The sequence below is a fragment of the Ceratotherium simum genome, chromosome 40 (genome assembly GCF_057802395.1).
Source record: "Ceratotherium simum simum isolate JZ-2026a chromosome 40, ASM5780239v1, whole genome shotgun sequence".
Lineage (NCBI taxonomy): Eukaryota > Metazoa > Chordata > Mammalia > Perissodactyla > Rhinocerotidae > Ceratotherium > Ceratotherium simum.
The window spans coordinates 1,455,111-1,480,413 of NC_141939.1; the positions used below are offsets into that span (position 1 = coordinate 1,455,111).

The window sequence follows — 25,303 nt, forward strand, 5'->3', positions numbered from 1 at the left end:
AACCTGGCTCCAACCAGCCCTGAGTATTACTGGACCTGTATGGAGTAGTCTTGGGAAGAAATACCTTAGCTCAGATCGTCCACTCAATATCTTGCCTATAAGATGTGCAGAAAAAAAGCTTTTTCTTCCCTTCGAATAATAATTTGGCAATATCTAATGTAGCTGAAATTGCACATAACCTACAACTCCACATTTCCACCCCTAAAGACTTGCACGTGTCCACAGAGAGACATGTACGAAAGTTTGTGGCCATCTTGACTTGGATAGTGGTTTTGACACATATATTTGTCAAAGCTCATCAAAATCAGTATTTAAAATCTGTGCATTTTATTATAGCAAATTAAACCTCTATAAAGAAAAGATTAAAATAAATATATTCATGGCAACACTGCTTGTAATAGAAAAATCCAGAAAAACACCCATTAAGCGGAGACTGGATAAATAAACTATGGTGTATTCACATATTTGCCTATGAAGATAAATGAACTAGAGCTACACTTTCCAGCCCATATGAATCTAGCAAACTTAACATGGAGTGAAAAGCAAGCTCAAGAGGAAAGCACACTATTTATATAAAACTTTATAACATGTACACAGCAGCTGCTGCTAGTGTCCTGCTCAATGCACATACCTCTTTTCCTACAAAAGGCCCCATCTCATTCAGAACAGCAACTTGCCTGCTAACACATTTGATTTGCCACTCTTCCTTGCAGCTTAGAGTGGCCAGGGAAATGTAAGCAGGAGTCCACAGCATGGGGCTTCAAATAAAGCTATCATCTTCTTATGTCCCAAAAAGGACGGACTTATCGGGTGTGAAACTGCCTTCTGTCCTTCCTACTTCTTTCTGCGTGGAATGCAAATGAAATGCCCGGTGGTGTCGCAGCCACATTGAGACAAACAGCTCCAGAACCACACACCAAAGATGGCAGAATAAAGAGCCAGGAAGAGCCAGGTCCCTGACCGCATCATGGAGCCTCTGTCGCAACTCTAGCCTGGCTGCCCTCAGACTGCTTGAAATACCTCCCTTTTGGTTAAGCCACTGAAATGATGTTTTCTGTTACATGCAGCCAAATGTAAACCCTAACTAACACGGTATAAAACAACACTATAGAGTGTTACCAATACAGTTATGTGTGGCCAAAGGATAAAGAGATATATAGGAATTAAAACACCTAATGTGGGGCAGTGGTTTTCTCTGGGGGGAGGGGGAGCAACGGAGGACTTCAACTGTATTGCTAATGTCTGATTTCTTACGCTGAGTGGTGAGTTTTATTATCTTTTACATCCTTTTGCGTATCCTAAGTGTTTTATAACAACATTTGAGTATAAAGAAAAAAGAGTAGGTGATAAAGAATAAATGTAATGGTAAAAAGAGGAAGGCCTTTCTATTTACTGGTTGGCCCACCTGATAAGAATGATGGAATCCTTCTCTGAAGCGGCTCACGTAAGAGAACTGAACCTTCCTTCCACCTGTAGGTCCTAAAATCACAGGGGCACTTGGCTTGAGGAATCGTCCAGCCCCACAGTTCTCACCCTGGTCCAAGACTTGCCACCTTCCTTGGATAAACATAACTATCTTATTCCTACCCTCAGTGGCCAGGTTCTGAGGGTTGGGGGAGGGGGTGCAGCGGGGTGTGAGGCCCCCCACCCCTCCTCAAGAATCAGACACACTGGATGAGTGGAATGTAACAAGAGATGTGGCACAGAATGGTCTGGACCCACACAGGATAGGCTTGTACTCCAAAGACTGAATCCACAGGTCCTGGATGCAGCCCGAGCCTCTGTATTTTTTTTTTATTTTTATTTTTTTGGTGAGGAAGATTGGCCCTGTGCTAAAATCCGTGCCCATCTTCCTCTGTTTTATATGGGACGCTGCCACAGCATGGCTTGATAAGTGGTGCGTAGGTCCATGCCCGGGATCCAAACCTGCGACCCCAGGCCGCCGAAGTGGAGCCCGTGAACTTAACCACTACGCCACCGGGTCAGCCCCTGGGCTTCTGTGTTTTGAAAAAGCTTCCTAGTTGACTTGCCCCTTGTCTTCCTAGCCAAAATGCTTAGGGGAGCTTTACATTCTACAATTCATATTATAAAATATTTTTTAAGTTTCCAAATATAAAATTACACCATAATATTGAATGAATAGACTTTTGAAAATGATATCATCCCCCTGGGACCCTGGAGATTCTGCTGTGCGCTGTGGGGAGACATGTCCCACTCCACCCAGCCCAGAAAGACTGACATCTCCCCAGAACCCAAGAGTTCATGCTCCCTGCAGATTTGACAGTAAGAGGTCATAATTTGTTTAGGCAGGTCCAGTATTCTCAGAAATACGCCTCTGTGTTTCCAGACTATTCTACTGCCCCAGACAGAGCTGGAGGGGGTACTTCACGGGGGCACAGACAGCCAAGGCAGCAGGGAATGGCAGCTACCCAGAGTAAAGAACCCACTGGATGACTCATTTTTAAGAAATACCCTGCATTGCCTCTGGCCGAATTTCTAGGCTGATGCCTGAGGACACTTACAGCCAGAGTCAGGCGCAAGACAGGGGGGCGGGTGTCACACTCATGCTAAGGCACCGTGTCTGGAACCGCACTGTGACCAAGTGTCCCACTTTCAGATGGAACCTGTTTTCTGCCCAGAAGGGACCCCAGAATCACCACCTGCCCTTCCATTTGATCAACGGGGATATGGAGTTTCAGAAAGATGACGCACCACACCCCAGGTGTCCCTGCGTGTTACTATCAAAACAGGGATGAGAATTTACATCTTTGGACTCCCAAAGCGGTTATTTTTTTTTTTTTAACTAATGCTTTAGATGTTATGTTAGATCTAATGAGTTTCCTTTTTCCTTTGCCCCAAAACTTTCAAAGAACATTGTTTTCCATCAACAAATCTTCCAATCACGTGCCAGAGCTGTAAAAAACCTTAAAGGCTGGTTTTACTTCCTGAGTGGAGGCAGCCTGCCACGGACCACACAGCCTCCAAATCCAGGCAACACGGGGAGCCCATGAATATTTATCACCCCACTGTGCATTCACTAAGCAGTGCCGTGGCAGAAGCCACTTTCACCACGTTTGAGTCTACATTATAATATTCTCCACCAAGACAGCCTGTTCTTACTTGTAAAAACGATCATTTTCAAAAACCATAATGAGGCCAGTCTACTATTAGTAGCTTAACAAGCCCTGAGGCTTAAAATAACAAAACAATCCCTTCTCCAAAATAAACAAGGCTTTCCTTTGTGTGTCTAATGAGAGGCGAGACCCGGCTAAAGCAGATTCTAAGACGTTTACTGTCCCCGAATGCTGAGGTAACTGGAGCCTCCCCCACCAAAAGCAGATTACACAAAAGGGGATCTGTCCGAGGGAATTAGCCTGATTCTCAAGTGCCAACCTGAGACTGCAGTCCTGAGGATGGCCCCCTCCCCGAGTGAGCCAGGACAGGACACTAACCCCGTGGTGATCGGATCTGGCCAGGGCCTTGGCTCACCCCACAGACCCTAGACAGAACCTCTGAAGGGACCAACTGAGAAACATCCAGAAGACACTGTTAATGACTGAGCACAAGGAGACACACACAAGCATAAAATTACCTGCTACAAAAATCTATATATTGAGATATGAAATGAAATGGGCTTTCTCCAAGCACAAGTCTCTCAAATATTCTTATCTTTTGGTGTAAAACTTCTCATATAGGATCTTGGTCCAAACATAAAGTCAACATCTGCCCCTTTTCTCTTTCTCTCTCTCTCCCGCTCTGTTCCTTCCCCCACGCCCTGCCAACCACAAGACTCACGGAAAATCCATTTTACCATTAAGTGAAAGAAACACTGATAGTGGATGAAATGGGCAAAAGGATGAAATAAATAAAATGCTTTAGAATTGAGTGTAGGTTTCTCAATGAAAAGTTGAAGACATAATCACCCTTCCTTCCTTTATCACTTTAAAACACGGGGACAGGAGGAGGTGACCTGGACATAGCAGCCTAGGGCTTCACCCCAGGGCCATGCCCACTGGATCTTGCAGTCTGAAGGAGGCCCAGAGAGTGGGAACGTCACAGCTACCAAGAAGGGAGGGCTGCCCCGCTGCTCAAGGTGCCACTGGGGACCAAGCTGCAAGGTCTCACAAAACTGGGAAGACCTGCACCCCCGTTGTGGTTAAGAATCTTCCATAGAGTTCAACAGCTACAATTCAGACCAAGAAAACTAAGACCTAGAAGGAAGAAGGGGCCAGACTGGCAGGTCTTCTCAGCACTCCTGCTCTCCCAGAGGGGCCCGCAGATCCTAAGGGAATTCTCAACCCCTGCCACACTGCATTTTCAGCATTCTAGCTGGAGGCAGGAGGGCTGGAACAAAGCAGGGGTGAAGAGAGGGAATAGGTTACTTCCCAGACTGGGATTAGCAAAGGCCCAGAGTGTGGGATGCAGAGGAGGCAGGGCTTCCCTCAGGGTGCCTGGGGGCTGGCTGACACCTGCCACCAAGAAGGAAGGATCCGGGAGCCTGGAGTGCACCTGGGGCTCCCTGCCTGTTCCATTTGCTAGAGGACCGCCTGCACGCACACACTCAGCCACGTACACGGCGTAATCTAAGAAACAAAGCCTCACATTCTATCCACTGCAGCCAAAAGGCTTCACTTGGGAAGCCTAGTTTTAGCTGGTAAAAAGGAAAGGGACTTTCTGGATGTTTATGATCAAAAAACCAAACACAAAACAAATACGAAAACAAAACCACACCCACTTCGGAGTAGAGTTACGTGGGAAAAGTTGAGCAGGAACTGGACTTCATTTTTATACCTTCCTGAGAGGCACATGACAGGAAGCTATCCCTGTACTAGGCTTTAAGGCTGAATTCAACAAGGCAAGGGAATGGGGGGCGGCGGTCAGGGCAGGCCCTGGCTCATCCGACAGCCTGGGTTTTGCTAGAGAAGTACTAGGAAACAAAGTCCTAAAGAGCCACAGCAACCACTTCAGTGCTCTAGGACAGATACCCACCACCCCTTCACTAAAGCACTATGAACAGCGTCGGGTGGCCCACAGTTCTGCCCTCATATTTCAAGTTGCAATTTAGGATATGTTTCACGGAGAAAAGAAGAACCTTTCCCCCCAACACCTTTTGTCTAGAAAAAACAATTACCCCAAAATATGAATTCAGAAGAATGGAGGGGAACCATTGGTAATAATGGCCAATATTTTTGGAGCATGTACCATGTACCATTAGCTCATTTCATCCTCCCAACAGTTCTTTGAATAATGAAGAATCCCACTGTACCAGAGAGGAAACTGAGGTCCTAAGAGTTAACCACTCCCCACAAGGCTCCCCAGAGGCCAGCCAGGCAGGACGTGAAGCTGTGCTCGCTAGCTGCTCAGCCCCTGAGCAGAAGCCCCTGTTAACATTTCCATTTCCGAAGTACACATGGTGAACCCACTTTTTTTCAGTTTTTATAATAATTAACCTCCTGCTGGGATGCATACCAACCCAGAGCCGTGTGCTTGGGTTAAGATTCAACTAGTGACAATGGGCCAAAGTCAAGAGACTCGGGGCCACAACTACCTGGGCATTGGGTAACCTGCCCCTGGGCCCACAGCTGCTAAAACTGTGTTTTTAACGTGAAAAATCAGCTTTTGACTTCTTTTCCTAGTTAGAATAGTTAAGAGAATACAAAATATGTTAATATTGCTATATTGGGGTTAATATAGTCCAAAAATCTATTTTTTTTCAGTGTCCTAACTTTTCTAGTAATGAAATCACTTTGGCCTCACAGCAAAATAAAAGATTGTTTTCCATCCACCGAGCCTCAAGCACAAGCGCGTGGGAGCCGCAGCAATTCTGTTTCTGGAAAAGCCAGTAGGAAGAGGGAAGGGGGGAGAGCACATGACGAGACCCGCAGAGGCCTGGTTCTTTGATAGTATCCACAGATACTCACTGAGCACTGAAATGGGCTAAGCACTGTGCCCTCTACCATCAGGTAGTGATTAAGTGTTATCAGGAAATCAAATTTAATGGAGAGAGAGAGAGAGAGAGAGAGAGACAGAGTGTGTGTGTGTGTGTGTGTGTGTGTGTGTGTGTGTGTGTGTGTGTGAGACCTGGGGTGGGAGTGGGGGTGGGGGTGAGGGAAGGCCTCTTCAGGAGAACATCTGAGCTGAAACCCAAACAACAAGAAGGAGCCAGCATGCAGAGATCTCAGGGAAAAGATTCCAGCCAGAGGGAATAGCCACACAAAAGCGCTAGAAAGAAGACACTTCGGCTAGAGCAGCATGAACAAGGAGGGAGCAATTGGAAATGAGTCAAAGGGAGTGGGAGGCTGACGAGTCCTTGAAAACCCTGGTAAGGAATGGGAAGCCACTGGAGGATTTTCAACAAGGGGACAACACAACCAGATTCACCTTCAGAATCTCATTCTGACTACTATGTGGGAAGCGGCAGTTACACACGTGCGTTCATTTGCAGATGGGGGAACCCGTTGAAACCCAGGTCTTGGCTCAGCTTTTCAACCTGGCAGCACGTTCCCAACTGACAGACATCTCAAGACGCAACCTGTTCATAACCAACTCTGACGGGTAACTCGCAGGCCCTGCTTCTAGGATTATCTGGAAATTATTTCTAAAAATAAAATGGAAAACATAATTACTGTTAATCTAAAAAATATTTGTGTTCCATTCAGCACCCTAAGGAAGCGAAGCAGCATAACTTTTTAAACATAATTTTTAAAAAGTGCCTTGCATACTTCCAAAAGGCATTTGATGCCATTGTGATAAAGCCCATAAGAAAACAGGACAACTTCAAGTTTTCCCTGGGAAAATGTTTACAACGTATTGTAAGACAGGTTACAGCATCAGTTGGAGAGAGAAACGCTAACACTGAAGAATTCTAAAAGCCCAATTTGTTCTAAGGGTTGAGTTTAGCTGCACGCATGGCTTCATTATGGGCTACGTCCTTCACTTTGATCCACTTTTGTACTTCTTCTCTCTCTATCCTCTCCCTGGCCCTCCAGAGAGCCACTCTTTGCCCGGTTTTGTTGCTCGCTGGCACCCCCAGCAGAGACTGAGTAGAAAGGAAGGACTGGACAGCCTGGAAATGCCGCTGGGTCAGCAGTTTCAGTTCTGTGTGTGTGAGTCTTTGTGGGATGGTGTTTGTTTGCATGGGGCTGGTGGGAGGATTCCTGGGTTAAAGTGAGGCGTAAATTTTAATCATTTATCCATTCCTCTACAGTGTAGAGTCTACACACATATTCCACCCTCTCTTGCTCTCTCTCTCTCCAGTCTGGTAAGCAAACCACTTAGACCCACAATATGCAATATGAAAATCTTACAACCAGAGTCTAATTTCCATTTTTAGTCTCTTCCTATAGCAGTCTTACCTCTGCTCCAATTGCCAGTGAGAATCGCCTTCTTTAGCTTTTCACAATGTGAGATGTAACACTGTCAGCCATCTCACAAATAAATTCAAGATAAAAAGCAAAAGGCGGAAGAAAAATTGGAGAAATGTTTCATTCTTCCTGCTGGGTGGATTTTAACAGACCTTTGATGATTATCTGACTAAACCTGATTGTCAGCTACAAAAGTCTTTTTATTACAGCTTTTAAAAATTTTAAATTTTAGAAAAAGAAAAAAAATTCTGTTTTTAAATATCTTACACCAAAACTATTCTTTCCATTACTTTTCCCATAATTTTTACCACATTCACTACCCCCAAAACTATTTATGGCCAGCCCTCACTTGTAGCAAAATATAACAGATTTGCGGCAATTATGAAAAATGGAGCTGGGAGAAATGCTGAGGAATTTTTGAGGTTTTAGGGGGGTGGAGAACAGAATTATTTTAGTTCTTTGATTGGTTTTGGATTTTGATGTTTGTTTCCATCGCTGTGTTGCCCCAAATTATCAATTGCCTATGTAATTTAATGTGCAAAAAAAACGTTCCCTGGGGACCCGCCGGGTGGTGTAGGCGGTTAAGTGCGTGCCCTCTGCTTCACCCGCCCAGGATTCTCAGGTTCGGATCCCTGGCACGCACAGACGCACTGCGTGTGGCCGCGTCCCTTACAAAGTAGAGGAAGATGGGCACGGATGTTAGCCCAGGGATCTTCCTCAGCAAAAAAAAAAAAAAAAAGAGGAGGATTGGCAACTATGTTAGCTCAGGGCCGATCTTCCTTACACACACAAAAAAAGGTTCCCTGCTTAAGATTTCATTTGAGCAACTGAGATTTCAAAGAAAACTGCAAAGAAAAAATTTTTCCATAAATTGCTTAACTATAAATGGAACTTTCCAGGTATTCTTACAAAACATCTTTAACTATAATAAGTGAAAGCTATTCAGCCATAATCATGGCCAAAAGAGACAAAAATCGCATGCTGAATGGAAATAGAAAGTTTTAGTTAAGAAAAATGCCTGGGATGTGTTTATTTAGTGTATCTTTTTATTTCCCTTTCTTTTTCTTTTTGGTAAAGCCTTAAGTTTCTTCCAGCTCCCCCAAGAAATGCATCGGAGATCAAACTTCTAACCTGTTAATCACTTCCCCCTCAAACAAGCTGTCGATCCAGAATGGGACCTGCCTTAACCTTGCCTCCACTAATCAACCCAGCATCTTATTTTGGAATGCTTGTTGCAACGTTTGGCAGAATTGAGATAAACCTAGACACTGTCCAAGCATATTAGATTCTGTTCAGCAATAACAGGGGTGACAAGAATGCTTCCCCGTTTTCCAGGGCCCCCGCACTCACAGCGTGTCCCTGCAGAGGGGTGCTAATATTGACCATGAAGACGAAGGGGGAGCAGCCGGGACCGCCGTCCTTCCCCGGCGGACTCCCGGCGTTGGTCGATCGCAGCACCCGGACTGCGACCCCAACTCCCGCAGCCTGCTCGTCTCCGGGCGCCGGTCCCCCGGGACACGGGGTCTGCGGCTCCCAGAACTCCCGCCAGAGCCGAGGTCCAACCACGAAACGAAGTCGAGCAAGTTTTCGGCGCGTTCCCGACCAGACCTGCCACCAACGTTGCTCTCGGCCGAAAACTTCGGGACTTGCAGCGCTCCCGGCCGAGCTCGATTTCCTCCTCTGCAGTAAAGGGGGGTCCTCGGTGCCCACTCCTACCCGGCTTCTCCGGGACGCGCACCCACGACCCAGCCGGGGTGCCCTGTCTTTGGGTTGGCGGGTGCCCCTGCGCTCCCCTCCCTGGCACCCCTGGGCGGGGGGTGTTTGCAAACTTGCCCAGCAGCCGGGCGCGCTCCCTTCCCCGAGCTCCGGGCCGCGAGCCCCCGGCCCCCGGCCCCCGGCCCCCTGCGCCTGGCCCCCGGCCCCGCGCACCCACCTCCTCTGCGCATCGCCGGGAGGAAGAGCCACGGCAGAAGCAGCAGCAGAGCCTGCCCCATCCTGAGGCCGCGGATCTGGAGATTCTCTCCGGACCCACGGACAGACAGACGTCCCGAACCTGCCGCGTCGCCGGCCACGCGCGCCAGCGAAGCTGCCCAGCCCCGGCGGCCCGGGCACCAAGCGCCGCGGCGGCGGAGCCGAGCCGCCGCGGGAGGAGCCGAGGGCTGGAAGGGGCGGGCCGGGGGCCGAGCCGGGGCCGACTGGGGCTGGAGACGAGGGGCGGGCCGGCGGCCGAGTCCCAGCGGACCGAGCCGGCTGGGGTGGGGAGCAGGAGGGGGCGGGAAGGAGGACGGGAGAGGCGGGCCGCCAGGGGAAGGAAGGAGCCGGGCTGGACAGGAGAGGCGGAGAGGGGCAGGCTGCCGGCCGAGCCTGGGCTGGACGGGAGGGGGAGAGGAAGGGAGGGGGCTGGAAGGGAGGGGAGGGAGGGCCGGAGGTGGGGAGGAGACAGGGGCCCGCCGTCCAACGCGTGTGGGTGGGAGGGGAGAGAGCGGAGAAAAGGTTGGAGAGACGCGGAGGGCGCCAGACCCGCGAGGAGGGTCCGGGACCTGGATGGCCCTGGCCACTCCGCAACCCAGGAGTCGCAGACCCAGAAAGCCCAGGCAGCAACGCTCCCAGAGGCTAGGGCCACCGTGGCAGCGCTCCGTGCCGAGCGCCCCCTGGGTGCTGGGCCAAAGGTGTGAGACCCCGCCCGGCGTCGGGCAGCTCACTGCCTTCTGGGGAGCGGTTCCCGGGGAAGAGGTCTTTGCTGTGGGCCCGTGACGAGTCAGAGAGAGGTGAAGCTCATGGAGAGAGATGAACCTCCACGAAAAAATGCAGAGCAGGAGTGGAAAGAGACAGCTCTGCAGCCATCAAGTGCGGAGGGGCCCAGAGGGCAGCAGCGGAGAAAGTTAATCATAGAAGAAATCTAAGCGGTTTTTACTAATAATCGCAACACTTACATTTATATACATGCTTCCTTAAAGGAAACATTTTTAGAATTAATGTGTTTTAATGTGAGCCTTTCACAACATGAGCCAGATGATGCCATTCCTCTGCTCACAACGCGCAAAACTCTACAGTGGTTCCTGCTTTCTCGCTGCATAAGAGCCTAAGTCCTGCCTGTGGCCTACAAGGTTCTACGTGACCTGGTCCCCTTCCCTCTCTGACCTCATCTCCTTACTCCACTAACATTTATGCTGGTTTCTTGTCAAGCAGTTCCTGACCTGTAGGCTGGCTGGCCCCTTCAGGTAGATTTGGCTGTAAAGAGACAACCAGCCCAAATGGATTTGGGCAGGTTATTACTTATACTGACAGCAAAAGCAAAATCAGCATGTTGTCAGACCCTTGAGTCCCTAGATCGACCTAGACCCAGGATGACACCAAACCAGAGGAGCCAATGAACAGTCGTGAGCAGTGGGTCGCTGCTGAGCAGCCAACTCTAAACTACAGCCAAGCAGTTTTATAGATTTACACAGGAGCCTGCAGCTGTGTCTTTGGGGGAAGGGAGAGGCATGGAGAGAAGGAGATGGAAAGTCTTGTGCTCAAGTGAAGATAGAGGGAAGGAGGAAAAAGAGCCTTGAAGATAAAGATATGAAACTGCCTCCCACCAGCTGCTCAGCAGGCTGCAGTCCGCCCTATGATTTGGGCAAGACTGCAGTCCAGCCTTGCCTACATGCCTATGTGATGTGCAAGGTTGCCAGGGCATCTCAGGAGAGCAGCTCTCGCTCAGCCTCCTTGCTGTTGCTCTTAGACACCAGGCACTCTGCCACCTCGGCGGTTTGCACCGGCTGTTCCCTCTGCCTGGAAGGCTCTTGCCCCAGACTCACACCCTTTTGGTTAACTCTCCTCCTTCAAGTCTTTGTTCAAATCTCAGTTTCTTGATGAGGCCTTCCTTGTGTAAAGCTGTTCTAGTTATCTATTGCTACGTGACATACCACCCAAACATAGTGGGGGTAAACAACAGCAGTTGTATTAGATTCATGGATTCTGTGGGTCCGAGATTTGGACAAGGCATGGGGGAGATAGTTTGTCTTTGCTGTTTGATCTCTGCTGGGATCTTAGGCTCAAATGGCTAGGGACTAGGATCATCTAAAACAGAGGTCAGCAAACTACAGCCTGCAGGCCTATTGCCTGTTTTTGCAAGTAAGTGTTATTGGAATGCAGCCATTCATGTGTGTATTATCTATGGCTGCTTTAGTGCTGTATCAGCAGAGTTAAATAGTTGTGACCGAGATCACATGGCCCACAAAGCCATAGGATCTGGCCCTTTACAAAAAAAGTTGGCCAACCCCTGATCTAAAGGCTTGTTGCCTCACATAGCTGGCACTTGCGCTGGGGTGACTTGAAGACTAGGGCTGCAGACCAGAGCACCTGAACAAGGCTTCTCCATGGGGACCTTGGGATAGTCGGAAGTGTTGCATGTTGGCTCTGGGCTCTAAGAGTAAACATTCATTTGCTGAGCAACATCCTGACATTACAGGTGTGGTTCTTGTAGTTTCTTGGGAATGGCTGACTATCTGGTTTTCTGCCAAGTGGTAGGCAATAGAAAATCTGATTGATAATAATTTTTGATTGTCTGTTTGTCCTGGGTACTCTGTTATTTCCTGGCATTCTCTATGCTGTTTGGCTTGTTTGCTTGCCACTAGGAGCGCAATTCTGTAAAAGAAAAAATTGTGTGTGTGTGTTTGCTGGATTGGTGAGTTTTTGAGTTCTGTATTTCCTTTTGACCCACGGGTGAAGTTGTAAAACCTAAGCTTGTAGCTCTTTTTGTATGTGCGAGAATTTAAAGAGAGGAAAAAAAGCCTTCTCCCTTCCTTACAAAAGCAAGATATAATAATTAATCTTTTACAAAGGCTTGTTTGTCTATAACTCTTTCTATATCTCTCTGTCTCTCAATTTGGAGGGATAGATAGATCATAAAAGCTTATCGTGTGTGCCTTCTAGCAAAATCTAGTGCAGACACACAGATCTTTCTGATTCCTTTGGTAAGGGAAGAAAAATGTATACAAAGATTGAAGGAAATATGTTTAACTGGCTTTATATATTGAGGAGAACAAATAAGTAGACACTTTTAAGAGAGTTTGGTTTGGTTTGGATAACAACTGAATGAAGGAGCTGGAATGTGTGATGGTCAGAGAATGATTGTTTGTGGCTTCTTCTGAGTTTGTGGTCCTGCTGAGAAATCTAGGGTTTGGAGAACATGGCTTTCTCTCTCCTTTCTCCTAGAAGAAATTAGGGAGGGGGTCCCAAAAATAGTCACATGAGTCAATTTGAGATGTGAGAGAGAGCTCCATGTGCAACAATAAAGTGTTATTAAATCTGTAAAGCTGTGCCCCTAACTTGAGCCACAATCTGCCTGGACAAGTACCACAGCAAAGGACACATAACAAGATAGCTGGAGTTAATCCAGCTATTAACTTCTCTTGAGGGTCCTAGCTTGCCCGAGAGTAATTGGTCTCCTGGAAGAAACATCAAAAGAGCCACAGCCAAGGACTGTGGCTTTTCAGATAACAGGCTTTCCAGAATAAACTGACATTGCCGACACAGACCGCTGGCAACCTGTACTTAAGGCCTGAGGTGGAACTTGCAGACTCTTTAGTCCGGAAGCAGACAAACGCATGAAAGTATTTAACTCAGTAAATACTGAGTAAGTAAGTAATTTACTGCTTAACTCGGGAGACACAAAACCTACTTTTGATTTAATTATGGATAATATTCTATTTTTTTCTGAACTAAATTCTCTATTATTTATTTATTTATTAAAAAAAAATTTTTTTTTTTTTGAGGAAGATTGGCCCTGGGCTAACATCTGTTGCCAGTCTTCCTCCTTTTTCTTTTCTCCCCAAAGTCCCAGTAGATAGTTGTAGTCATAGTTGTACATCCTCCTAGTTCTTCTATGTGGGACACGGCCTCAGCATGGCTTGACGAGCAGTGTGTAGGGCAATGCCCAGGATCCGAACCCACAAACCCAGGGCTACCCAAGTGGAGTGCTTAAATTTAACCACTATGCCACCGGGCTGCCCCAATAATATTCTATTTTTAATGACCATATTAAAAAGCTTTTTTTCTTTATCTCTAGCCATCATTTTTACTGCTATACTTGTTCAAACTGGGAAACATCCTTTAAATAGTATCTCGTACCAAATGACCCCTCAGAATTCAGAATAAGCAATCCCATAAAAGATTGTAATGTAGATTATAAGCTAATAAATAAAAAGATATAATAATGATTTTGTTATGATTAATGACATATTAGTTAGTCTTGTCTACAAAACCACTCAGAATAATGGTAACATTGGTTAAATATTATACAAAGTGTCTTTACCCAATTCTCTTCTTTTATAACGATAAAATTTTTTTGCACAGTTTCAGTAAGAATCTGTCCTCCTTTTTATGGGGTTATAATCGGATAAATCAATTTGTAACCATGATCATGGCGAAGGTCTCACTTAAGTATAATAAGAGCTTTATTAAGAAACAACGTTGTTTATTTTCTTTTTTTGAGTTTTGAGAATTCTTTATATATTCTGGATAAAAGCCATTTGTCAGTACTGTGATTTCCAATATTTTCTCCCACTCTATGCCCTGTCTTTTGTTTTCTTTTTCTTAACAGTGTCTTTAGCAGAGCAAAAACTGTTCCTATTTATAAAATGCAATTCACTATTATTTTTCTCTTTTGGATTGTGGTTTTGGTGTCTTATCTAAGAACTTAAAAAGAAAACAGCTTTATTCAGATATATTTCATGTAGCATAAAATTCTCCCTTTTAAAGTATACAATTGATCAGGTTTTAGTATATTCAAAGACTTGTGCAACCAACACCACCATCTAATTTTAGAGCATTTTCATCACCTCCAAAAGAAACCCCATACTCATTAGCAGTAACTTTCTATTCCCCCGCCCCCACCTTCTACCCCAACCTCCACCCCTGGCAACCACTAATCTACTTTCTGTCTCTACGGATTTGCTTATTCCAGTCATTTCATATAAATGGAATTATACAATATGCGGCCTTTTGTGACTGGCTTCTTTCATTAGGCATAGTGCTTTCATGGTTCATCCATGTTGTAGCATGTATCAGTACTCCTTTCCCTTTTATGGCTGAATAATGCTCCATGGTGTGTCTATACCACATTTTGTTTATTCATTCATCAGTTGATGGACATTTGGGTTGTTTCCACTTCTTGGCTGTTAGGAATAGTGCTGCTACGAACATTCATGTAAAAGTGTGTGAACATATGTTTTCAATTCTCTTGGGTGTATACTTAGGAGTAGAATTGCTGCATTATATGGTAACTCTAGGTTTAGTTTTTTGAGAATCTGCCAAACTGTTTTACCAAGTGGCTGCACCATTTTGCGTTCCCACCAGTGATGTAGGAGGGTTCCAATATTTCCACATCCTCATTAACATTTGTTATTTTACATCTTTTGGATTATAGCCATCCTAGTGGGTGTGACGTGGTGTCTTATTGTGGTTTTGATTTTGCATTTCCCTAATGACTAATGATATCGATTATCTTTTCATGTGATTTTTGGCCATTTGTTTATCTTCTTTGGAGAAATATCTATTCAAATCGTTTTTTCATTTTTAAAAGAGGTTGTCTTTTTATATTGAGTTGTAAGAGTTCTTTCTATATTCTGGATAATAGACTCTTATTAGATGTATGACTTGCAAACATTTCCTCCCATGCTATGGATTATCTTTGCACTTTCTTGATGGTATCCTTTGAAGCACAAAATCATAAAATTTTTATAAAGTCCAATTTATCAATTTTTTCTTTGGTTGCTAGAGCTTTAGGTGCCATATCTAAGAAATTGTTGCCTAATCCAAAGTCACAAGGATTTACACCTATATTTTCTTCTAAGTGTTTTATAGTTTTACATTTAGATCTTTGATCCATTTTAAGTTAATAGTATGAGATATGGATCAAGTTTTTTTTTTTTTTTTTTTTTTTTTTTTTGCATGTGGATATCCAGTTCTTCCAGCACTAATTGTCAAAAATACCATCTTTCCTCCATTGAATTGCTTTTGCAACTTGGTAAAAAAAAACCGGTTGGCCCACTCCTTAAGTGAGGGCTGCACATATCGTCCTTTTCCAAAGAGAACGGTATGAAAATGTGGGAAAAGTAACTTTAAAGTAGCGAAATCTCACAAACAATACCTTAGCCAGGGGACAACAGCTAACATCAACATTGATACGTCATGTGGTTGGTATGTACTCTTGATAAGATGTGATGGAAATGGCACTTTGTCTCTATGGTCTTCTTTCCCAAAATCCATATCCCCAGTCTAATCATGAGAAAAACATCAGACAAATTCCAGTTGAGGGATATTCTACAAAATACCTGATCAGTGTTTCTCAAAATTGTCAAGGTTATCAAAAACAAGAAGAAGGGGCCGGCCCTGTGGCTTAGCAGTTAAGTGCGTGCGCTCCGTTGCTGGCGGCCCGGCTTCGGATCCCGGGCGTGCACCGACGCACAGCTTGTCCGGCCATGTTGGGGCTGTGTCCCACATGCAGCAACTAGAAGGATGTGCAGCTATGACATACAACTATCTACTGGGGCTTTGGGGGGAAAATAAATAAATAAATAAAATCTTTAAAAAAAAAAAAGAAGAAGAAGAACTTAAGGAAACAATATCACTAAAAGTAATGTGTCCTGAATGGAATCCTGGAACAGAAAAAGGACATTAGGTAAAAACTAATGAAATCTGAATAAGGTGTGGATTTTAATTAATAATGATGTATTGATATTGATTCATTAATTTTAACAAATGTACCATACTAATGTGAAATATTAATAATAGAGGAAACTGGGTGTGGAGTACATGGGAACTCTCTGAACTACCTTTGCAAGTTTTCTGTTAAACTGTTTTAAAAAACAAAGTTTATTCTAAATTATCAATTGGGTATATTTGAGCATATCTGTTTCTCAACTATCTGTTTCATGGATCTGTGTGTCTATCATTTCTATTATAACACACTTTTTTTCCCGCTTTATTGACGTATAATTGACAAATAAAATTGTAATATATTTAAAGTATACAATATGATGATTTTATATATGTATACATTGTGAAAGAATTCTCTCCATCAAGTTAAAGTTAATTAACACATCCATCATCTCAAAGATTTCTTTTTTTTTTGGAGGTGAGAACACTTAAGTTCTACACCTTTGGCAAATTTCAATTATTCAATGCAGTATTATCAACTATAGTCATCAAGTTATACTTTAGATCCTCAGCTCTTATTTATATTATAACTGAAAGTTTGTACCCTTTTGCCAAACTCTCCCTATTTTCCCCACCCCACCCCTGTCCCTGGCAACGGTCATTCTACTCTGTTTCTATGGATTCAACTTTTTTTTTGTTTTAGATTTCACATATAAGTGATACAACACAGTTTTGTCTTCCTCAGTTTACCTTAACTTAGCATAATACCGTCCAGGTTCATCTATGTTGTTGCAAATAGCAGGATATCCTTATTTTTTAAAAGATGAATAATATTCCATTGTATATATATTTTTCTTTATCCACTCATCTGTCAATGGTCCCTTAGGTTGTTTCCATACCTTGGCTGTTGTGAAAATGCTGCAACGACCATGGGAGTACAGATATCTGAGGTGATGATTTCATTTCCTTTGGATACATACACAGAAGTAGGATTGCTGGATCATAATGGTAGTTTTATTTTCAATTTCTTGAGGAACGTCCATACTGTCTTCCGCAGTGGCTATACCAGTTTACATTCCCACCAACAGTGTACATGGGTTCCCGATTCTCTACATCCTTGCCAACATTTGTTAACTCTTGTCTTTTTAATAATAGACATCCTAACAGGTGTGAGGTGATATCTCATTATGGGTTTGATTTGCATTTTCCTGGTGATTAGTGATGTTGAGAATCTTTTCATGGACCTGTTAACCATTTCTATGTCTTTTTGGGAAAAATGTCTATTCAGATCCTTTACCCAATTTTTTAAATTGGGTTATTTGTTTTTTTGCTATTGAGTTGTATGAGTTCCTTGTATGTTTTGGATATTAATCCCTTATCAGATATGTGGTTTGCAAATATTTTCTCCCATTTCATAGGTTGCCTTTTCGTTTGGTTTTTGGTTTCCTTTGCTGTGCAGATGGTTTTTAGTTTGATGTAGTCTCACTTGTTTGTTTTTGCTTTTGGTGTCAAATCTAAAATATCTTTGCCAAGACCAATGTCAAGAAGCTTTACCCTCTACATTTTCTTCTAGGATTTTTATGGTTTCAGGTCTTACATTCAAGTCTTTAACCCATTTTAGGTTGAGTTTTGTGTATAGTGTAAGTTAAGGGTCCAGTTTCATTCTTTTGCATGTGGATATAGTTTTCCCAGCATCATTTACTGAAGACACTATCTTTCCCCATTGTGTATTCTTGGCTCCTTTGTTGAAAATTAATTGACTGTATATGCATGGGTTTATTTCTGGGCTCTCTATTCTGTTCCATTGATCTATGTGTCTATTTTTATGCCAATACCATTCTATTTTGATTACTGTAGCTTGGGAATACAGTTTGAAAGCAGAAAGTATGATGTTTCCAGCTTTGTTCTTCTTTCTCAAGATTGCTTTGACTATTCTGAGTCTTTTGTGGTTCCACATGAATTTTAGGATAGTTTTTTCTATTTCTGTGATAAATTTCATTGGAATTTTGGTAGGGATTGCATTGAATCTGTAGATTACTTTGGGTGATATGGACATTTTAACAATATTAATTCTTCTAATCCATGAACACAGAATATCTCTCCATTTATTTGTGACTTCTTCAATTTCTTTCATCAACGTTTTATAGTTTTTAGTGTACAAATCTTTCACCTCATTGGTTAAACTTATTCCTAAGTATTTCATTCTTTTTGATGCTATTGTAAATGGGATTGTTTTCTTAATTTCTCTTTCTGATAGTTCACTATCAACTGTACAGAAAAGCAGCTGATTTTTGTATATTGATTTTGTATCCTGTGTTTTTACTGAGTTCATTTATTAGTTCTAACAGTGTTTTGTTGGCATCTCTAGGGTTTTCTACATATAATATTATGTCATCTGCAAACAGAGACAGTTTGACTTCTTCCTTTCTGATTTGGATGCCTTTTATTTCTCTTCTTGCCTAATTGCTCTGGCTAGGACTTCCAGTACTGTGTTGAATAGAAGTGGTAAGAGAAGGCACTCTTGTCTTGTTCCTGATCTTAAAGGTCACTGTTGAGTATGATGTTAGCTGTGGATTTGTCATATCTGGCTTTTATTATATTGAGGTACACTGCCTCTGTATCTGATTTGTTGAGAGTTTTTATCATGAAAAGATGTTGAATTTTGTCAAATGCTCTTTCTGCATCTATTGAGATGATCATATGATTTTTATGCTTCATTTTGTTCATGTGGTGTATCACATTTACTGATTTGCATTTATCAAAACATCCTTGCATCCTAGGAGCAAATCTCACTTGATCATGATGTATGATCCTTTTAATGTACTGTTGAATTTGGTTTGCTAATATTTTGTTGTGGATTTTTACATCTATGTTCATCAGGGATATTGGCCTGTAATTTTCTTTTCTTATAGTGTCCTTGTCTGGCTTTGGTATCAGGGTAATGCTGGCCTTGTAAAATGAGTTGAGAGTGTTCCCTCCTCTTCAATTTTTGGGCTTGGTATTAATTCTTTAAACATTTGGTAGAACTTACCAGTGAAGCCATCTGGTCCTGGACTTTTCTGTGTTGGGAAGTTTTTGATTACTGATTCAATCTCCTTACTATTAGTTGGTCTGTTCAGATTTTCTATTTCTACATGATTCTGTCTTGGTAGGTTGCATGTTTCTAGGAATTTATTCATTTCTTTTAGGTTGTCCAGTTTGTTGGCATATAGTTGTTCATAGTAGTGTCTTAGGATCCTTTGTATTTCTTTGGCACCAGTTGTAATGTCTCCTCTTTCATTTATAATTTTGTTGATTTTGCTCCTCTCTCTTTTTTTCTTGGTTAGTCTAGCTAAATGTTTGTTAATTTTGTTTATCTTTTCAAAAAAACAACTCTTAGTTTTGTTAATCTTTTCTGTTGTTTTCCTGTTCTCTATTTCATTTATTTCTGCTCTAATCTTTATTACTTCCTTCCTTATGCTAACTTTGAGCTCAGGTTGTTCTTCTTTTTCTAGTTCCTTGAGGTATAAAGTTAGGTTGTTTATATTTGAGATCTTTCTGTTTTCTTGATGTATGCATTTATAGCTATAAACTTCCCTCTTAGAACTGCTTTTGCTTCATCCCACAAAGTTTGGTATGTTGTTTTTATTTTCATTTTCTCAAGATACTTTTTTACCTCCCCTTTAATTTCTTCTTTAGTCCATTGGTTGTTTAGGAGAGTGTTGATTAATTTCCACTTATTCAAGAGTTTTCCAATTTTCCTCCTGCTATTGAATTCTAATTTCATACCATTGTGGTTAGAGAAGACACTTGGTGTAATTTCAATCTTCTTGAATTTGCTAAGACTTGTTTTTTGCCCTAACATATGATCTATTCTAGAAAATGTTCCATGTGTGCTTGAGAATAATGTGTATTCTGCTGTTGTCAGATAGAATGTTCTGTATATGTCTGTTAGGTCCATTTGGTCTATAGTATTGTTGAAATCCTCTGTTTCCAGGAGTAAAATTTTGAGACCTTGCATTTTGGAATACGTCTTTATTTTATTCTCATATTTGATTGATAGCTTTTCTAGGTTCAGACTTTTAGGTTGAATATAACCTTCCTTTAGAATTTTGTAGGCATCCATTGCTTTCTAGCTTGTAATACTGATGTTGAGGCATTTTGTAATTGTTAGCCATTGTTGTGTAAAAAACCATCCAACAACTCAGTGGCATAAAAAAATCATTTATTATTGCTCACAAATCTATGGGTTGTTTGGATTTTTTGTTTTGTTTTGTTTTGTGTGTGTATCTTGGCTGAGTTTATCCATGCATGGATAATTCTGCTGATCATGGTTGGGCTTTCTCACCTGTTTGGTGATCAACTATTGGCTGATCTAAGATGGCCTTTGTTCTTTCCCCCATGTCTTTCATATCTCTCTAACCCACTAGCCTGTGCATGTGCACATGGAGACTCAGAGATGCAAGAGAGGACGAAGAAATATGTAAGTACTTTTACCATCCTCTGTGTCAAGTTTACTCCTGTACCTTTGGCCAGTGTAAGTCACATGGCCAAGGCCGTAGAGTAGGAAGGGACTATAAAGTTACAGGTCAAAGTTTATGGATACAGGGAGGCCATTAATTAGGGCCCTTAATGCAATCAATCTACCATAAATCTGAAGCCATTCTGACTCATAACACTTTGTATAAGATCTATTTTATCTCTTCAAAAATGTATCTTTTCTTTATCCCTGTTGTTCTGAAATTTCATTGATAAGCTTTCATTTACATCTTTTCTTATTCACTGTAATGGGCACTTGATAGTTCTTTCAATAAGTAAATCATATCTTTTAGTTCTGGAAATTTTCTTGGTTTCATTGATTTTGTGCCCTCTCTTATCCCTGTTCTCTCTTTCTGAAACTCTCATTTGGATTTTGATTTCTTGGACCAGCTTTCTAATTTCCTTGTATTTTCTTACCTGTTTTCCATTTTCTTATCTTTTTGTTCTGCTTTCTAGGAGATTGTCTTCATCGTATATTACAGGTCTTCTAGTAAATTTTTTCTTCCTATGGTTATATTTTTAATTTCTTAGAATTCTTTTTTGTTCTGATTATTCCTTTTTATGGTATGCTATCCAAATTCATGTTGTAGGGGCCGGCCCTGTGGCTTGGCAGTTAGGTGCGTGCACTCCGCTGCTGGCAGCCTGGGTTCGGATCCCGGGCGCGCACCGACGCGCCGCTTCTCCAGCCATGCTGAGGCCGCGTCCCACATACAGCAACTAGAAGGATGTGCAGCTGTGACACACAACTATCTACTGGGGCTTTGGGGAAAAAATAAATAAATAAAAATTATAGAAAGGCAATTTAAAAAAAAAACAAAAACAAAAAAACAAATTCACGTTGTAATGTCATTTCTTAACTTCTCTTATCTGTTTGAAGATCTTAATTTTTTTTGAAGTTGTGTTCTCTATGCATAGTCTCCCTTTATTCCAAGTTGCTTTTTCTTTATTAGTTTCCTAGGGCTACTGTAACAAATTACCACAAACTGGGTGGCTTAAAACAACAGAAATTTATTCTTTCATAGTTTCGGAGGCCAGAAGTCCAAAATCAAAGTGTTTTCAGGGTTGGCTCCTTCTGGAGGTTCTGAAGGAGAAACCATCCCATGCTTCTCTCCTGGCTTCTGGTGGTTGCCAGTAATCCTTGGTGTTTCTAGGCTTGTGGCAGCATGACTCCAATTTCTGCCTCCATCTTCACATGGCCACATTCCTTATAGGAGTGTCTATGTCTCTGTGTCCAAATTTTAATCTTCTTATAAGTATCCTAGTCATTGGGTTAGGGCCAACTGTAATCTGGTATAAACTCACTTTAACTTGATTATATCCGCAAAAAACCTATTTCTAAATAAGGTCATATTCTGAGGTTCCAGGTGGACATGAATTTGCAGGGGTGGGATGGGGGAGACTATTCAACCTAGTACAGAGGCTTTCCTTAGATGTCTGTTAATTCTTGATTGTCTGTTTGTTCTAGTCATCTACTGCTGCATAAGTGACCCCAAACTTAGTGGTATAAAACAACAAACATGTTGTTATGCTCATAAAATATGTGGGTCAGGAATCTTTCAGGATATGGCAGGAATGGCTCATCTCTGCTCCACAATGTCTGGAACCTCACTTGGAAAGATTTGGACAGCTAGGGGCTCAGATTCACCTGGAGGCTCCTTAAATCAGTGCGTGCCAAGGCTGGGATGACTCAAAGGCTGGGCTCAGCTAGGACTGTCTACCAGAGTGCCTCCATGTGTCTTCTCCATGTGGCATGGATTTTTTCACAGCATGGGGCTCTCAGAGTTGTTAGACTCTCACATGGTGGCTTACAAGAGTAAACAAAATGGGAGCTGCATAGCCTCTTTTGATCTAGCCTCAGAAATCAGGCAGCATTACTTCCACTGCATTCTGTTGGTTAAAGGTGAGTTACTAAAGCCAGCTCAGATTGAAGGGGACATGAATTAGTGCAGCTAGTTAGGACATAATAGTGCAGCCTAATTACTGCATTAATTAGGACATAATAGTGCAGCCATTTTTAAAACCACCACTCTGATAATATTTAAGAGTAGAGGACTAAAAGGCTGATCGGAAACTCTGACTGTATGGATAGATTTCTTGACAGTAAGAGTTTCTGGTTTGGGAACTCCTGATATCAATGCCTTTAGACTTTTCCCCTTGGCATAGTCAGATTCTGCAGAGAAGACTCCCACTCTCCTGACTGAAGGGTAGGGACCAGCTGCTGGATTCTGGGTGATTATAGGAGGGGACTAGAGTGGAGGTTGGTTTGGATGTGTGCATGCCAAAATCCAATAGGCCATTTTCCTTATTTTCACCATGCTATCACCCCCTTTCACTGTGCTTAGTATTCCCCAACCAGAGACTCTCTGTTCATCCTCTCCAGGCTTTTGTCCTAATGGGGGAGGCACAGTTATTTAACCGTGTTGGGTAGGAGTAGGGGAGATCTGACTCATTTTTAAATGGACTCTCAACCAACTCTCTCATCTTAGCACTCTGTTGCCTCTGTATTCGCACTCACATCTAGAAGTACCTGATGCCACCAATTCCTGAGACTTCTGTGGTTTTATGGTATAATCTGGCTTAATTCTTACCTTTCCCCCATTGTTGCTTAATATTCAGTTTTCTTAAATGACTTAAGTAATTTGTCACTCTGGTGCTTAACAGCTTCCAAAATATTGGAGCTATCCTCTCCTTTACCATGCACCCCATTCCCCTAAGTTTATTACTTAAAAAATCCTTTATTGTTGTTTAAGTGGCATTTTGGGAAGGGGCGCTCTGTTTAATCTGTCATTTTTACCTAGAAGTCCCCTATAGTTGAATACCTAGGTTGTTTCCATTTCCTCCCATGGTATAAGAAGCCTAGACTATGCATCTTTGCCTCCCTTTCTGTCTTCCGGAGAAGTATACCCATTTACAATCTCATTGACGGTGCCCGAGAGTGCTCATAACTCCCACCTTCACCCAAATCTGCTTTTGTTATTCGTCCATGCTTTCATTCATTCATTCACTCCTTTAAAAAATATGTGTTGCTCATCCTCTATGTTCCAGGCTGAGGGGTAGGTGCTGTGCCACCATCATGAATAAGATGGAGCTCATAATCTAAAGAAGGAGTTAAGAAGCAAGTATACAAATGTGTAAAAAGAACAGTTACAGTTTGTGGAAAGCTTTTAAGGTGAGTAAACTGGGTCATAGAGGGGGACTTTGGGTACCAAGTCTAGACAGAGCGGTCAGGGAAGTCTTCTCTGAAAAGGTAGCATTTATTTATTTACTAATTTCTTTCTTTCTTTTTTTGCTTTTCAAAACTATTTATTACGGAAAATTTTAAACATAGGCAAAAGTGATTCCACTTTTAGTAATGAACCCTCATGTACCCATCAACAAGCATCAAAGTTTTCCCAATCTAGTTTCATCTATCTCTTCCCTCCTCCTTTTTTGGCTTGAGTACTTTAAAACGAATCCCAGACATATCATTTTACGTTAAATTAATCTGCATCTCAAACTGATACCGATTTTTCAACTTAATCACCATTATCACATGTAACAAAATTAACAATTTATAACAGATTAATAATTCTTTCATGTCATTTGATACGCAGTACATATTCAAATTCCCCTGGTTGAGTCCAAGATGTTATTTAATAGTTGGTTTGTTCAGATCAAAAGATTCAAAAAAGTCCTCATATTGCGTTTTGGTATGTCTCATAAGTCTTTTATCCTAGGACAGTGAATTTCTAATACTTTCAATATTTCTGTTTATTATCTGGGATTTCTCTATAAGAAGAACTTTCTTTCACCAACTCATCGGTTATTCTGAAATACAGAGATCACAGAGGAAGGACTGGATAAATGCTGGATTCTTTCCCTTCAATTATCAAATTTCAGAGAAATAAAATTGATGCATAGCAACCTCCAATGTTAACCAATAAGGTTTTGTTTGTTTGTTTAGTATCACTACGAATGCACACATTTTTACATAGCTGATGTGTTTTAATCTATTGTGATCATTACTCTTTATGATGTTCAAATTATCCCATTAGGCTGTGGCACACCTTAGAGCTGGCTTCTTTGTCCTTTTGACGGTGATCCATGGACACTTCTTGAATAAGCCTCCTGGCCTACTATTCCTCTTTCCACACATCCTCCTGGTTTTATTTTCTCTACTCCTAAACTTCTTGGGGTTTTTGCAAACCAGCCATATATTTTGTCATCTCCAAGCCTTTGCTCAAGCTGATTCCTATGCCTAAAATGCCTTTTCCTATTTATGTCCCCCAACTAACTTAGGTATCTTTAAAGGGTCAGTGCTAACTTTACCACTTTTATTTAGTTTCCCCAAATCCCCCGTAGAGGGTGGCTTCGTTCTTTCTTCCAATGCTATAGTAGCACCAATAGCATTGACCACCTTGTGTTAGTAGTTGTTTGCAACTCTGCTCTCCACAGCTGTGAGTTCACTGAGGGCATAGGCCTTCACATGGTCATTTTGTATCTCTGATGTACCTGGTACATGCAAGCTTAATAAAATGATTCCTAAATGAATAAATCCATCCATTTATTAAATGGATTTACTGTCTACTATTTAACAGGTGTCGAAGATTCTGAGATAATTTGTACAGTTCACTGGATGACAGAGAAAACAGACACAGAAACAAATAAAATACAATGTTATAATGGTATGATAATATTTTCTGTCTGTGGGTATAGCTTCATTTCCCACTTTTGGTTCATTCTTCCAGAATGCTCCTCGCCCCCAACCTCCATCTTCTCATAGCTGGCTCCTCATCATT

General features: G+C 42.2%; 1 protein-coding gene across 1 annotated transcript in view; it reads right to left on the minus strand.

Annotated features, from left to right (window-relative positions):
* Positions 1-9,520, minus strand: part of MERTK (MER proto-oncogene, tyrosine kinase) — a 106,323-nt gene extending 96,803 nt beyond the window's left edge. Inside the window, exon 1 of the mRNA XM_014791617.2 lies at positions 9,298-9,520. Coding sequence (XP_014647103.1) covers positions 9,298-9,358 — 61 coding nt within the window. The 5' untranslated portion in view covers positions 9,359-9,520. The remainder of the gene's footprint in view (positions 1-9,297) is intronic.
* Positions 9,521-25,303: the final 15,783 nt, after the last annotated feature.